Raw genomic sequence first — 16,700 nt, 5'->3', positions numbered from 1 at the left:
CATCTTCACTTATAAACAGCTTTGACGTACATGATTTTAATGTACATCGCCATTTCACACCAGCATGTGTAATGCGATCTTTATAAAACGTTTAATTATTTAAAACTAACAAAATATTGCCCTTTTCACTATACATTCGCGTAATATTTTCCATCGTGTTAATAACGTCAGTGCTTTTCGTCTACTAAAATATACCTATCAAAAGACGTATTGTCGTACGTACCTACATCATATCATATAATAATTTCTAACAACCATAAAAATACTAATAAAGATATAATAAATGATAATAACCAGCGTATTCCGATAAAGCCTAATATAATAATTGACGTCCACTTTGACGCGTCTAAAATTACGCGTTTTGGTAAAATCCTTGCTTTGCACCAAGTAGGCTATTATTATTAATACAATTTTCATTTTATCCATCTTATTTGTATAATATATAATATTTGATACAATATTATATGTAATTCCAATCATATGAATTTGTTTATTGACAATTGTATTATTATTTATTATTATTGTATTATTGACATTTGTATATTTACCTCCCTTATTTTACGATCTATATATTGTAATCGTGTATATATTAACATATGAGGGCAACTGGTACATTCGGTTGAGGGCAACTGGTACATTTGGTTGAGGGCAACTGGTATATTTTTAAAATCCTGATAACAGTCGTGAGGGGCAACTGGTCAACACCCGTTTGCTTGATATGAAATTTAGATCCACTCTACCCCTATATGTAACCAAATAGTTAATATAAATAAAAATTCTTTATATAGTTATTTCTAACATAATTTATTTATATTATTTTAAATAACCACGGCCTCTCCAGTCTGCGCCGGACGTTCGAGAACCAAATCGCCGTCCGCCTACCTTTGTCGCTGGCGACCCATCTCTCCTGCCAGAGGCGTATGGTAGTGTCGTAATACTGTTTCGCCTTTCCAGCAACTTCTGACGCCAACTTGTTTCCTCTCCTCACGGCGTTCTTGTCCCGTTCGATCTTAGCCAGCCGAACTAGTTCTAAGTCAAGGGGAGGTACTCCGGCTAGGACCTGGAGCGCCATCGTCGACGTGGTCTTATACGCGCCCGTCATTGCCAGTAACGGGCGTCTCTGGGCGGTATTTGCCCGTGTTCGATGCCGGTACTGTGCCATGCAGCGCTCGGCTCATACCGAGGCCGCATAACCCATACGCGGCAGGAACACCGATTTGTACAGGATCCTTGTCGTCCTTTCTTTAAGGCCCCAGCTTGCCTTAGCCACAGATATTAGTCGACTGAATAGCGCTACCGAGGACGCAGCCTTTTCCACGGGACACATACAGTGAAATAGTTGAATATTTTCAACAATTTGTATTTTATTATGGTAATGTGATGACCACTTGGTTTTGACAACACGGTCGCATAAAATCTCCGTTTCCAATCCCCTTATTACTGTGTATTAGTTAGTAGTACTAAATAGTTCATAATATAATAGTCAATTATAGGTACTTACGCGTTATTGTATTATGCTGCTGCTATTCAAAATGTAAGCATTTAAATATAAATATTGGTTAATAATAAATAATAATGTCGTACCATTCACACATAGAAAAAGGAAAATCGAATAATATTATAATTGTGCATATAGCGTTTGCGAGTTCGCGTCAATCGTAAGAGCGGTGGGGTTTAGGATGCGCCGGATTTACTGATAAACAAACTTGATGGCTACATAAAATTTCACGGAATTACCCATCGGCAATCAGTGTTAAATTTATTTTTATCCTGTTGGCCACTTTCACGGGACGGCGCGCGACGGGGTGACAGTGCATGTGATTTGAAAGATTTTTTTTTTTCCGAAGTCACTATTGTGGAGGCCCCAGGCTATCGCCCCGGTTGCCCTCCCTAAATCCGGCCCTGTTTACAACCATTGTCACTAAATTCCTTTTTCTCATTATATCGTTTAAAAAAAGAAGACATAACCTAACCTAACCCCCGCTGCATGTCTTTCAAGAAAATGGTGACATTCTAACAGAATTGATGACAACTTTGTATTTTCATCAATATAATGAGCAGTAACAGCTACAAATGACTGGTTATTTGAAGATGTCCATTGTCCATGCATCTGTAGTAAGACAAATGGCTTGTATATTTTTATTTTTTATTTTATTTCACTTACTACGGACTCATATAACTGAGGTATTAAACTGTTAGATATGGTTTTTCTGCTCGGAAGTGTGTACCCAGGTGCCAGTAAATTTATTAAGTTTTTAAATTCTGTCTCTTCAACTAAACTAAAAGGATGATAATGCTTAATAGTTAATTTTGAAATTTGTGTATCAATTTTTTTTTGACTTTGAAATTGTTATTGGTTTTTGAATGAAGGAATTCATAGAAACCTGGACTGGTTGACAAACTAATGATTGTGATGTACTTATGGATGGGCGAGCTGGTTTAGAATTTGTTGATGATTGTGATGAAATTGTTAGCTGATTAGAATTAGAAACAGTTGTTCCCGAGCTATTAGGATCATCAACATTTTGCTCAGTTACTAGATCCTGAGCTTTTTTTCGCACATTTTGTTCAAGTGGCACTGTTATATGTTTTGTTTTCATATGACGAATTAAGTTACCACTTGAACCACCACCATAACTAACTTTATTGGAACAATAACTGCATTTTGCATATTTTTGATCAATTATGGTAAAATGGTTCCAAATATAACTTCTTTTTTTTTATGAGCATTTTAATTAGTTTTACCTTATTAATTAAAATAAAAAAAAACATTATTGTTAAGTGTTTGCAATAACAAATCTATGTATTAATGTTTATAATAATAATATTATTTTTTTTAAATTAATAGAATTATTAAAAATTAATTTTTTAAATTATTAAAAAAATGTTAAGTACATTTTATGATTTAATTTTTTACATCAATTTTAGTACTTCAACTAAAATTAATAATATAATAACATTAAAACAAGCAAGTTAAATTTTGTAGAAATGTATTACAAAAATGTATTAAATTTCATTATAATGAATTTTAAATAAAAATAGGGTTGCTAAAAAATAATTATTATTATTATTAACTATTATTATAGGTACCTAATAATTCAATTATTTCAATGCTTACCGTTAATAGATGTAATATGTATCAATCAATAAATAAATAATTAAAAAAATTATCAAAATAAAATATTGTACATATATATATATATATTTATATAGGTAATTATAAAAATTTACACTCGCAACAATTTTAATTTCATACTATGGAAAATAATAGTGTTAACTGTGTAAAAGACAATAGTCAATTGTCAAATGCCTAATATTGAAATAATAATAATTTTGTATTATTATGGTAAGAGTTCTTCATTTAATATTATTCCCACTTAAAAATAATTTTATAATTTCTTTATTTTTAGTATTAAGAGGACGTTATACCGCTTATTTTCAACGGTAAAAACATGTCCACGCAAAACAATCATAACTGCACTAAAAAGAGGTTTTAGAGTTAAAATACCTATGATAAAATTTATAGAGAACAATATTTCCAAGAAAATGTCATATCCGTTTTGTAGAAAAGTAATTAGTAAAAAAGATACAGCTAATTAAAAAACGTAAAATATGTATATTTTGTATTTTAATTTGTAAGTTATATACTAGCAATATTAAAAAACGCATATGATGTTTTCTCCAAAATATTGTTTTCTTTCGATTTTATTATAGGTGTTTTTTCGCTAAAACTATTGTAAAGCGAGCAATTGCAATTTTCCGTAGTTATGTTTTAGTTGTGAATTTGTGATATGTTTAATTTATCATGCCGTATTGTGCTGCTTCTAGTGGATAGTTACATAAATAAAATTTCCAATTGACTGTGTGTGAAGGGAGGGAGGTAGTGCGTGCCGGCCGTCGCTGTCGTCGTCGTTGTTATCTGCAATTCTATGAATAGTAATAGCTAATAACCATAATTACTACTATTATACGCCGTATTATTATTATTCGTCCAGTACTTATTCGTATGTCTAAAATAAATTAAGATTATTATTATTATTATTATGATTATAATATTATCTTGTAATGAATGATCCGGCACTTAGTCATTCTGAGTTCTGATGTGACTCGTGCCAGTATGTACAAATAATTTACAGCCTTACAGGTCTAGATTATTGTATTTTATTGCCACTGGTGTTGTTTATAATAGTAATTTAAAAATATGGCAAATAAAAACAACAAAACAAAACGTCCGCGTAGGAAATATATTACTAAAAACCTTATTTTAACCCGTCGTTGGTCGCGTGGTGAGAGATTCTCTCATTACGATATTATTTTGGTCACCACTGTCTGTTATATCGGTTTATTGCCTATTAGTTGTGCTATACCTTATCAGATACAGATAATCTAAAAATAGATGGGCATTAAACGACTTAGTAATTGATTACATATTTTCAGTATCCGTTTAACGTGACTCGTGTACGCACGGTGAGAGAAATTCTCTAAACACGACCAAACAAGTACGTTTTTTCTGTGCATTATTTTAGTATGGATAATAACATATCTGCTTGGCTTGAGGAAGCTGACGATGATATGTTAGATGATTTTGACCCCGACGAAGATGACAGTGATGGAGACGTATTAGATAATCCAGAAAATAGTAATGAATCTGTTGAAAATGAAAGTGATTCCGAAATGTCTTGTTCTGACGATTCTATTAGAAATGATTTTCGTGGATATAATAAAGGTAAAGATAATATTATCAAGTGGTATACTGACCCTCCTCCCCGTAATGTTAGAACTCCACAAAGAAATATTGTAACACACCTTCCTGGTGTAAAATCGGCAGCAAAAAATGCTAAAACTATAATTCACTCTTGGGAACTTTTTTTTCCCAACGATTGTTTACAAGAAATTACTACTTGTACTAATATATATTTATCGAAAATTCGTGATAATTATCAAAGGGACAAAGATGTTTTAGATACTGACGTAGAAGAAATTCGAGCACTTATCGGTCTCTTATATATTGCTGGTATGTTGCGAAATAATCACATAAATCTATCCGACTTGTGGGCAAACGATGGATTCTCTCCAGACATTTTTCGTGCTGTAATGTCTGAAAGACGTTTTTACCTTTTACTTCGCGCCTTACGATTTGATAACATACACACTCGAAATGAACGAAAAAAAATTGACAATTTGGCACCAATTAGAACGGTTTTTGATGAATTCGTAAATCGTTGCATATCATTTTATACACCAGGAGAATATTGTACAATCGACGAAATGTTAGAGGGCTTCCGAGGACGATGTAAATTTCGTCAGTACATAGCCAACAAACCTAATAAATATGGCATAAAGATTTTTGCTTTGGTAGATTCACGTGTATTTTATACAGTAAATATGGAAATTTACGCAGGCAAACAACCGATTGGACCGTTTTTACAGAATAATAGTGGAGCTAGTGTGGTCAAACGTATGATAAAACCAATTGCTAAAACAGGCCGTAATATTACTATTGATAATTGGTTCACTTCAGTCCCTTTAGCAGTCGAACTTCTAAAAGACTATAAAACTACTATGGTAGGTACACTGAAAAAAAATAAACGGGAGATACCAACATGTTTTTTAGACACAAAAAGTCGACAAATATGTAGTACAAAATTTGGATTTGGTGACAATAATTGTCTTTTATTGTCATATGTTCCGAAAAAAGGAAAAAATGTTATGATGTTATCAACAATGCATACACAAGGTGACATTGATCCAAACTCGGGAGATAAAAAATTACCAGAAGTCATTTCATTTTATAATATGTCAAAAGGAGGTGTAGACGTTGTGGATGAACTGAAAGGCGAATACTCAGTTTCAAGAAACAGCCACAGATGGCCTCTGACAGTATTTTTTTCTTTACTCAACATTGCTGGAATAAATAGTCAAATTATTTACAAATCAAACACTGATATTGTTATTCCACGACGCAAATTTTTAAAACAATTAGGGAAAGACCTATGCAAACCTCATATGGTTCGACGACAAAGTATTCCAACATTATCTATTCCTCTAAGACAACAAATGACACGATTTAGTGGAGTCATTTCAAGCCCAGAAACAGGAACCGGTACAAGTGGAAAAGCAAAATGTTCTTATTGTCCAAAAAAGGAAAATCGATATACAGTGGTAAATAGTAAATTTATATTTTAATAATTAAAATATTTTATATTTGTAATTACATATACTATCATTTATATAGGTTGTTTGCGCAAAATGTTCAAATCCAATTTGCAAAAAACATACTACAACCATATGCGATTCCTGTATCTGTAATACGCAAATTCAAGAATAAAAAGTTTTATTATTTTTTTTTTTTAGTAATAAAAATATGTTGATGCCAAGGGCGTCCGCAGGGGAGGGGGCAAGTAGGGGCATCTACCCCTCCCTTGACTTTTTCCTTGGTCAATTATCATTAGATAATATAAAATATCACAAAATAAATATTTTTTAAATTAAAAACATTTTTTGAAACATTGAGTGTCAACCTTGGTCAACACGACATACGTAGTCAACAAAAAATGTTATGTAGATTTTTATGGGTGTATTAAGTCATCAGTTTTAGAAGCACTGTTTCGACTTTTTTAATATTTGAATATTCAGTAGGATCTCGTATTCTTGGTATTTTATTGGTATCATTGATTATACATTTAAAAATATTTTACTATAAAAAAAAATAATAATAATAATATTTAATACAATCAATGTTGATATAGTATTTGGATTTTGTGTAGCTATTTTTAGTTTGTATTAATTATTTGTTCCCTGTTGACGACGGCGGCGACAGTGATGTTGACAACGCAGCGTTGCTATTTTAAATTTTTATTTCCGATAATAATATAACAATATAATATTTTTTGTGTTGTTACTAATTGTCGCCGAATGACAATAATAATAATTTATTAATAACGTTTAGCATATATTTTGCTTGGATATGTAATAAAATAACAATATTTATGTTATACCCATCATAAATAGTGCGACACTCAACGTATTAACATCTACTTAGCTAAGTTATCTACTCTTTTACGACTTAATGTAATTTTTGAGTATACCTAGTGTCTTAGTGAGTAGCTTAATAATGTTTAGTATTTTTAATATTAAAAAAAAAAGTAATAATAGTTCTAAACAAGATGAAGAACAAAATCAAACCTGTAGGATTTATAATGAAGATAGTGAACCATGTGATGAATCAAGTAATAATATTTTTAATAATTCTTTTGAAAAACAACCAGTTATAGAATTACCACTGAAACCAACAACACCATCTTCATTTATGCCATCTAATCCAAATTTATTGAATTCTACTAATTTAGAAAATGATAGTTTTAGTAGGCTAGATATTGGGAACTTTGTTAATCTTCCTTGCACAGTAGTTATTGATGAAAAAACAAAACATGAACTATTAACCAATATCTGGACACCAGAAATTAAGTATAGTTTCAAGGAAGATAGTACGTCAGTTGCTCGTAGTTTTCGTTATGAATGGTTAAATACATATTCACCATGGTTGTCTTATTCTAAAAAAATGAAAAGTCCATTTTGTGTATTCTGTGTTCTATTTCATTCATCTAGTGGTCATGGTAATTCTTATAAACAAGTTCAGTTTGTGAAAAAACCATGTATTAAGTTTAAAGACTTTCACAAAAAAGCATGTGAACATAAAGTTTCTAAGACACACTTACAATGCACAGAAAATGCTATAAATTTTATTAAGGTTTTTTCTAACAAAGCTATTACTGTTTTTGATAAAATTAACACTTCTCATAAGTTACTGATTGATAATAATAGGAAAAAAATTTTTCCTATTATTTCAAGTATATTATTTTGTGGCACTCAAGAAATTGCTTTGCGTGGAAAAAAATCAAATGAAGGAAATTTCAATGCTTTAATTAACTTTAGAATTGAAGCTGGTGATAACATTTTACTAAGTCATTTAGAATCAAGCCCCAAAAATTCCAAATATATTTCAGCTAGAGTTCAAAATGAAATAATTGATATTACAGGAAAAATAATCTTAAGCAGAATAACAAATTATTTAGTGAAATCGCAATCATTTTTTTCTATTCTGGCAGATGAGACTGCTGATATTTCTGGTACGGAACAGTTATCCATAGGCATAAGATACATCTCATTTGAATCAGAAAACCCTGTAGTCAAAGAAGAATTTTTAGGTTTTGTTGCTTTAACAGATATGCATGCTAAAATTGTAGCACAATCTATAATACATTTTTTGAGAAATTCTGGACTTAATTTAAACAATTTAGTAGGACAAGGGTATGATGGTTGTAGTGCTATGTCAGGTATTCATAATGGTGTCCAAGCAATTATTAAAAATGAATTTCCTAAAGCTGTATTTGTACACTGTTCATCACATAGACTAAATTTAGTAATAAATGATTTGAATAAACTTCAGCATGTTCAAAACTGTGCTGGGAGTATCAGGTCAATTATTAAATTTTTTAGATTAAGTCCTAAAAGAAGAAAAAGAATAGAAAAAATTCCTTTATTTTGTGAGACTAGATGGTCAGAAAAATATAAAACAATAAGAATTTTTAGTGAAAATTTTGTTGAGATAGTTGAACAATTAGAAATAATATCTATGGAGACAGGCGTTGATTCACAAACAAAAAGTCAAGCATTTCAGTTACACAGTGCAGCAACTAAATCAAATTTTATTGTATGTATATTCATAATGGCAACATTTTCTGCTCAACTAGAACCTATAACAAATGCATTACAAGCAGTACAGTTAGATTTATCTCAAGCTAGAAAATATATTAGTGAAATTATTGAAGTTTTTAAAAACCTGGATGCAAAAAATTATTTTCATGAGATTTTTAAAAAGGCTCAAAATGTTGCGATTGAGGTTGGAGAAGACATTAAAATTCCTCGTATTGTTTCTAACCAAAAGCATCGTTCAAATCATCCAATAAATACTCCTGAAGATTATTTTAGAGTTTCCTTATACCAACCATATGTAGATTCCTTAATAATGCAATTAAAGCTAAGATTTTCTGATGAAAACAGTGCTGCTCATTCCTTATTAAATTTACATCCAAATAATATGAAAAAAATGCAGCATGATGAATTTAAAAACATGATAGTAGAAATAAATAATTTTTATGAAATTGATAATTTGGTTGAGGAGTGTGTGTTATGGTATAATGTATGGAAAAATAGAAATATAAGTCAAAGTGAAATTAAAAATATAAGTTTTATATGTCTTTTAGATGAAGCAAATTTATACCCAGCAATTCATATTGCTCTAACTATTGCATTGATTCTACCAGTTACTACCTGTTCAACAGAAAGAACTTTTAGTACACTGCGTAGAGTGAAAACTTGGACAAGAAATACTATTAGTGATAATCGACTTAATGGTTTATGCATGATAGCTGTCCACAAAGAGTTTGTCAAAAATCATAAATCAGAATTAATTGAAGAAATTATAAATGAATTTGGTCTACTACCACGAAGAATGGAACTATTATTCAATGATTGAATAGTTATTATTTATAATTTTTTGTTAATATTTGTATATTATTTTTTTCTGCCAACCCAAAATTGTGTCAGGTAATAGTATACCTAGGTATAATATTGTTTATAAAGGTTGATCTTTATGGTGTTTCTTTTTTATTTCATTATGTTATAAGTTATATAAATTTTATGTTTGAATATTAAAAGTTTTTATTCTTTATTTTATGTTATTATTTATACAGTTCAATATGTGAGGATACATATTTTTTAAATAATACATTTTAATGAAGGTTGTTCACTATAATAAAATATAGTTATGTAAATAATTTGGTATTTTTTTATTTATTTTGTAGAAGCTAGAAACATTTAATTTTATAGGAAACCTAAAATTATGAAATCAATAATTACATTTTATTTATATAAAAAAATTGCATTTATTAATTTAAAGTTGCACATTAATTAATTAAAACTAATGCTGTAAGATTAAGTTCTAACTATTTACACATAATTAATAATTTAATTTTTACATTTTCTATCTATTTGAAAGAAAACACTTCACAAACAATGAGGTACTATATCACTAATAAAATAATGAAATAAAAAATAAAATATAGGTACCTTGCCCCTCCCTTGAAAAATTCCTGCGGACGCCCTTGGTTGATGCTCCATTATTTAAATTGTAATGTAAAATGTATTTTGTAAAAAAGAAAAAATATATAAATACTGAAATATATATAGTTTATAAGTACTCATTTATATAATAAATGTGTTTTGGTAGTTTATTACATATTATAAGACCTATTGAAGAAAGTGAGAGAATCTCTCACCACGCGACCAAAGGAGTACAAAAAAAAGACGCGACCATCGACGGGTTAAAGCGTTATAATAAAAACAAAAGGTAAGGTTTTACAAGATTATTACAGTTTTTAGATATGGAATGGTTAAACTAGTTAAATATTATAACACAGTAACACAGTTTATAATTTATATTACTGAACTCAAATCAACTTTCGAGAAAATGCAGTTCAGCTACTACGAGATTTTTTAATTTTTTTTTTTCGAAACTCATGTAAAATGACTATTTAAAAACAATGGTGCCAAAAAAAATCCCACAAATTATTAGTAGTTTGCTATAAATTATGACGATTATTACACATTTATCACGACATTATTTATTGTATAATCATAACTATCAACATAGTTTATTTATTCATTATTGGTATAGTAGGTACCTAACTACCTAAGTATTATAATGTGTACCTACATGTTAAAAAAATTAAAAATTTTCAAAAATTGCGTGGTAGACAAACAGAATTTATACCTAAACTTTATTCTATTATTATAAAATATTATGTTTTATATTTTATTTTGAAATTTTACTTTTAATCCATTACCATTTAGTGAGACGTCAAATGAAACTGATATTTTGACTACGTTGCAGTTGGTTCCTAACAGGTTTGTTAATTTTTGGTAGGTACCTAATACGCTCATACACTCATTATAATTTTTTTTAATTTTTATACCTGCAAAATATTTTTGATAATTTTTCTTTGAATTTCGATTAGATTCAGAGTGTAGCTAAATATTTTTTTATTTTTTTTTTTGGTATTTAAACTTATTTAAACTTTTTATTTATTTAGTGAAATTGATTCAATAAATAATCTGTCTACATCAGATAATGTGAACAATAACCTAGTTTCAAGTACTCCAAATTGTAATTTACCAAAAGATTGTATCAGTTCACCGACTTTAAAATATAATAATGATATTTCGACCGTGATGGAGCATAGCTTATGTACAGAATACAGTCACCCTAGTTCCGAAGATTCCATAACTTCAAAGTATGTTTATTTTAATTAATATATGATGATGAATTATGTAAGTTATTACTTACAAAATTAAAATTTATTTTACCAGTTTTTGCGGTGGTAGGAGGATTGTTGATATGAAACACGTATTTTTTCAAATACAAAATGAGCAATGTCATACTCCAGGGCTAGGATGTTCGTTTTTGAATGTTGAACTAATAAACGAAATTACAAAAGGTTTTGCTACAAAATGGATTTTTAAATGTAAAATGTGTAACCTATTGACTACACTGGAATCGGAAAACAACGATCTAAACTGTATACCGATTAACAAAGCAGTTGTTAATGGCACGTATGCAATTGGTATAGGATACACACAACTAGCTGAATTTTCGGCAAGTTTAGATGTTCCATGTATGTGCCCCCTCGACATATATAAAATATAGTGAGGAAATAAGTATGCATATGGAAACTACAGCATGGAGTGTTATGGAACTCGCTGGTAAAGAAGAAAAAAAGTTGGCTTTTGAGGCAGGTGATATAGATAGTGATGTATAGGTCATTATAATGGATGTGTTAAATTTGAATGCAATGATAAGTATCATTGTATACGAAAAACGATTCTGATTTTAAAAATAACAAAAATATAAAACCATTTAACAGTAAGCTTGAATTTTTAATTTTTTAAATTTGTTTAATTTAAGTTAAGTTTAATTTTCAAATGTTCATAAAAATTTTTCGTTTAAGTCCGGTAGAGTTTTTTTTACAGATACTCGAAGAAAAACATATATAATATCATATAATTTGGAATTTCTCTACAGGCCACTATAATTGGATTTCGGACGAAAAAAATATTATTTATTGGCATAAGAAATCGGTACTGTGTGATTTGCGAAAGAGCGAAAACCATCGGTAAATCTCCCATGACCCACAAGTGCTTTTTAAATTGGAAGAATGGTGCTACCAGCATAGAAGCCGATGCTATAGCAGAAGGATTTTTATGCAGCGTTAAAATGCATGGTTTAAAATTTAAACAGTTAATTGGTAAATAAAATGTACCAACATATTTATACAATATACCTACTGCTATAATGAATCATAATATTACATATTATTATAGCATGATGTTTATTTGTTTTTTCTTCAGGAGACGGAGATAGTAGTATTTGTAAAAGATTAAATGAAGTTATGCCGTATGGACCTACATTTTTAATTGAGAAAATTGAATGTAGAAATCACATACTTCGTAATTATGGACAAAAAATAATGCATTTAACAAGGAAAACTGAGTATCCGGGTTTTATACGAAAATTTATATCAAAGAATGTACTAAGATTTCGAACAGCTATAACAAAAGCAATAAAGTATAGAAATCAAATTGATGAATCATATTATAACAAAATTGAAGGTAAACATTATTAGTTTTCAAATTTTTTACAAATTTTAAGTTTAAAATTTAACTTAAATAAATTTTTTTAGGATTACGTAATGATATTTTAAATAGCCAATATCACATTTTTGGTCAACACTCCAAGTGTGACAAATATTTTTGCATGGGGAAAAAAATTGGAGAGCAAAATATTGTATCAGAAGTCATAAAATGCGGTTTAATGACTGAAATGTCCACTGCTCTTCGTCGCGTAGTTAATAATTCTAAAAGCTTGTTACTTGACGTGGATAATAATATCTGCGAGCAATTCAACAGCCTAATCAACAAACACATCGCGGGAAAGAGAATTAATTTTTCTCAAAAACAATCATATACTACTCGAGTTTATGCAGCTGTGGTAGCTTTTAACTCAAATGGTAATTTGATACGAGAAATCCACAAAAATATCACTAACAAAAGTCCAGGTACTCTATTATATTTTCATATTATTATGAAATTCACTTCCAATTCATATTGTAAATTATAATAAAAATAAATAAATAAATATTTTCAATTTTACTGTAGGAATCGTTGCTAAAAAATATTTAAAGTATACTGCAGATAAAAGAAAAAATTTAAAAACACGCCGAGCTCTATTTCGAGCATCTGGAATGTACAAAAAAAAAAATATGTCCAATGGTCCAGATGAAAATTATGGACTAGCTCAGAGTTGAAAAATAAAAAAATTGAATTCATTCAAACAATTACCTTACCCATAACGGTCAGGGAACAAATCGAGTTGGAAACGCGAAATCAATCGAACAACCAAAAGTGGTTTATTGAACGGAGAAACAGACTAACAGCGTCAAACTTTGGAAAAGTTTGTAAGATGCGTCCAACTACATCCTGTAAAAGAACCGTATATGACATATTATATGGTCATTTTACAACCCGAGCGATGGACTATGGAAAAATTACTGAAGTCATCGCAAAAGAAAAATTTGAAAAATTAACAAATCTTAAAGTCATGGATTGTGGTTTGTTTATTGACGCAGATAAACCATACTTAGCCGCTAGCCCTGGTAAGTACGATGTATTAAGAAATCAAAGTTTTACGGTAACTAACTAGTTGTTAGGGGTGATAATGTGATATAATATACAACTAATATTTAGATATATATTTTATATACTCAGATGGTTTAATTGGCGATACAGCTGTTTTGGAAATTAAATGTCCTTTTTCGATCAAAGATACGAATGAATTACAAACAGTGGTCGACAATAAAAAGGTATACAGAATATTAATTAATTTAATAAATATTTTAGTAATATGATTGTTTTGATAATTTACAGATACCTTATGTAACTATTGTAGACGGTAAAATGAAATTAAAAAAAACTAGTTCATACTATTATCAAGTACAGGGACAATTAAAAATAACAAAAAGGAATGTATGTTATTTTGTTGTATACTCCGAAAAATGGATTGAATATGACGTAATTGATTACGACGAAAGATTTTGGTATTCTAAAATGGATATTCAGTTAGAGACGTATGTTTACAAAAATTTAAATAATACAATTTAACCAATATAGTTTGTTGCATTGAAATACCTATTAGCTATTACATAAGATTGAAAATGTGTAAATTGTAATAGTTATAAATTAAAATTAATAAATAAATAAATTGTAATAATATAGGTACCTATTTCACAGATTTTATAAAGAATGTCTTCTGCCAGAATTGGTTGAACCACGGTATGGAAAAAGACTATTAAAATCTGACATTTTCGAACCTACACATATATCGGACAACATAAAAAATAAAAATAAAATCATACTAGACGTATCTTAGTAATATTATTATGTAAAATGTTAATTAATTGTAATATGCATATTATATGTATCATAGTATTATACCTTCTAATTGTTTTTATTTTAATATAATTATTATTGTATAAGGTACAACATGGTTATTTTATTTTATAGTCGTTAAACCCTCTACACCTCCCTCCTCCCGTATCTACGCCACTGACTTCCACATTATACAGGTAACACAATAATATATCCTAGACCTCTAGATCCTCTTATTTAGTATAGGTACCAATTCATAATATTTTATGTATTGTATGTATTTTATATGTATTATATTGTAATTAGTTATTATGCGATAACTACAAATCAAGCTATGTTGTATTACCATTTTCATTATCTATATATTGCTACATATATTTAGGTAAGCAGTAACTTTTCAAAAAAATAGTCCAAATGGGTACGCGCGGATATTAAAAATAATACCACGGCGTTCACGTGTGTACATTTTATATCGACGCGTCCTAGACGAACGTTCATAGAATAATGAACGTCACTCCCGAAGTCCCGACTGAGCACAATCGACTGCCGGCCGCCGACTGCGACTAGTGGCGTGACTTAAACGCCGCGCGCTTGTGGATCGTGAAAACACCTAACAGCGCATCCTCTCGGCTGTTGCATACGTAACGCTTTGGGTATCACGTCCTCTTAACGACGTATTTTTCCAATGAGTGTGCGTATACGGGTAATATACGTATAAAGATAAGCTAGTTTTATTTTTATTATTATACTATTTTATGTTATTACTTAGTCGTGTTCTATCGCTCAGTGTACACTGTTAACTGCGTTGTTATTTCTACATTGTACGATAACGACAACAATATATTATTAACTGTTACAATATAGGTATTGAATGTAAATAATTATTAACTACAACCATTTATTCAAGAAATGGAAGAAATAATTGAAAATTGATTAAATGACAGTGATGTGGAACTTATAAGCGACAGTGATGAGGAAGTAAATACTTACAAATATTTTTATTTTGGTACTTTTTAACAAAACAAATTTATTTTATTTATAAATAGGAAGTTGATGATTCAGACAAAGATCCTGATTGGAATGATGATGAAAATTACGAAGATATCGGTGAAGAGTTTGAAGTTGAACATTTTGAAAACGAAAGAGCTGAAGTTGAAAATAACATTCAAAATTAAACTACAACACTATCTTGGGGACCAGTTATAGGTAATTTTAATAATATACAATATAATCCTCATAATTTGGAAGTTGGTATAAATTCAGACATTATGGAAACAATGACGGATTGTTTGCCCTTTGATTTTTATGGTTTATTTCTTGATGAAGAAATTTTAGACTTTTTAATAATAGAAACAAACCGATATGCCTCGCAATCTCTTCGTAACCGTAAATTGAAGGCATATTCTCGATTAAAAAAATGGACCCCGATTGATCGTACATAAATGAGGAATTTTCTGGGCCTTGTTATGTGGATGGGATTGGTAAATATGCCCAGTTTAGTTGATTATTGGCGGAAAGATATATTGTATGCAAATAAAGTTACTGAAGTAATGAGTAGAAATAGATTTGAGTTAATTTTAAGTATGTTTCATTGCTCGAACAACGAAAAACCAGAACATGGAAGGTTAGATACGATACAAAAATTGGTGGACTTATTAGTATTTAATTTTCAAAAATGGTATATACCTGAAGAGGTGTTATGCATCGATGAAAGTGTTGTACCATTTATAGGAAGACTTATTTTTCGACAATATTTAAAAAATAAAACACATCGTTACGGCATTAAAATTTTTAAGCTTTACGTAAAAATATAATAAATGTGTGTATATGTATGTACACGTTTTTTTTTTTTTTGCAAAATTTCCGTTAACCGTCTATTCGATTAACCGTCATAGCCCCGGTCCCGACAGTGACGGTTAATCGAAGTTCTACTGTAATATGTACTATGTATCTGGTGAGATACATTGCCATAAACTCGTATTATAAGAGTTGTATTTAGGGAGATACATTACCAAGATCATGTGTATAATATAAGCCGTTGCCAATAATTCAGGAAATACAAAAAAATTAATTCATAATAGTATATTTAATATTATATAAAATAAAACCATAACTTTAACACATTTAAAATATGAATAAACAATTTTTTTTTAAAT

At 29.5% G+C, this 16,700-nt stretch overlaps 3 protein-coding genes across 3 annotated transcripts; all 3 read left to right on the top strand.

Moving 5' to 3' along the window:
- The first annotated feature begins 4,527 nt into the window (after positions 1-4,527).
- LOC112594907 (piggyBac transposable element-derived protein 4-like) lies at positions 4,528-6,186 on the top strand. Its single transcript, XM_025339919.1, has one exon. It carries the CDS (start codon positions 4,528-4,530, stop codon positions 6,184-6,186), a length of 1,659 nt encoding a protein of 552 aa, XP_025195704.1.
- Positions 6,187-11,780: 5,594 nt separating this feature from the next.
- On the top strand, positions 11,781-12,707 carry LOC112594906 (the record flags this gene model as incomplete). Its single annotated transcript, XM_025339918.1, has 3 exons — positions 11,781-11,873; positions 12,143-12,365; positions 12,469-12,707. Coding segments are annotated over exons 1-3 (555 nt in total), but the record flags the coding sequence as incomplete, so codon positions are not given.
- A 214-nt stretch (positions 12,708-12,921) lies between these two features.
- On the top strand, positions 12,922-15,719 carry LOC112594905. Its single transcript, XM_025339916.1, has 6 exons — positions 12,922-12,926; positions 13,477-13,772; positions 13,885-13,979; positions 14,044-14,243; positions 15,489-15,522; positions 15,591-15,719. Exons 1-6 carry the CDS (start codon positions 12,922-12,924, stop codon positions 15,717-15,719), a joined length of 759 nt encoding a protein of 252 aa, XP_025195701.1.
- The last annotated feature ends 981 nt before the right edge of the window (positions 15,720-16,700 follow it).

The sequence above is a fragment of the Melanaphis sacchari genome, unplaced genomic scaffold, assembly GCF_002803265.2.
Source record: "Melanaphis sacchari strain LSU unplaced genomic scaffold, SCAv2.0 Contig246_pilon_pilon, whole genome shotgun sequence".
NCBI lineage: Eukaryota > Metazoa > Arthropoda > Insecta > Hemiptera > Aphididae > Melanaphis > Melanaphis sacchari.
This window is presented reverse-complemented; position numbering and strand designations above follow the sequence as displayed.

Coding starts and splice junctions, on each gene's coding strand:
- LOC112594907 (XM_025339919.1), top strand. CDS start 4,528: ATGGATAATAACATATCTGCTTGGCTTGAGGAAGCTGACGATGATATG.
- LOC112594905 (XM_025339916.1), top strand. Junction 13,773..13,884: donor ATACTTAGCCGCTAGCCCTG/GTAAGTACGATG, acceptor TTATATACTCAG/ATGGTTTAATTGGCGATACA. Junction 14,244..15,488: donor ATGGATATTCAGTTAGAGAC/GTATGTTTACAA, acceptor ATTAAATGACAG/TGATGTGGAACTTATAAGCG.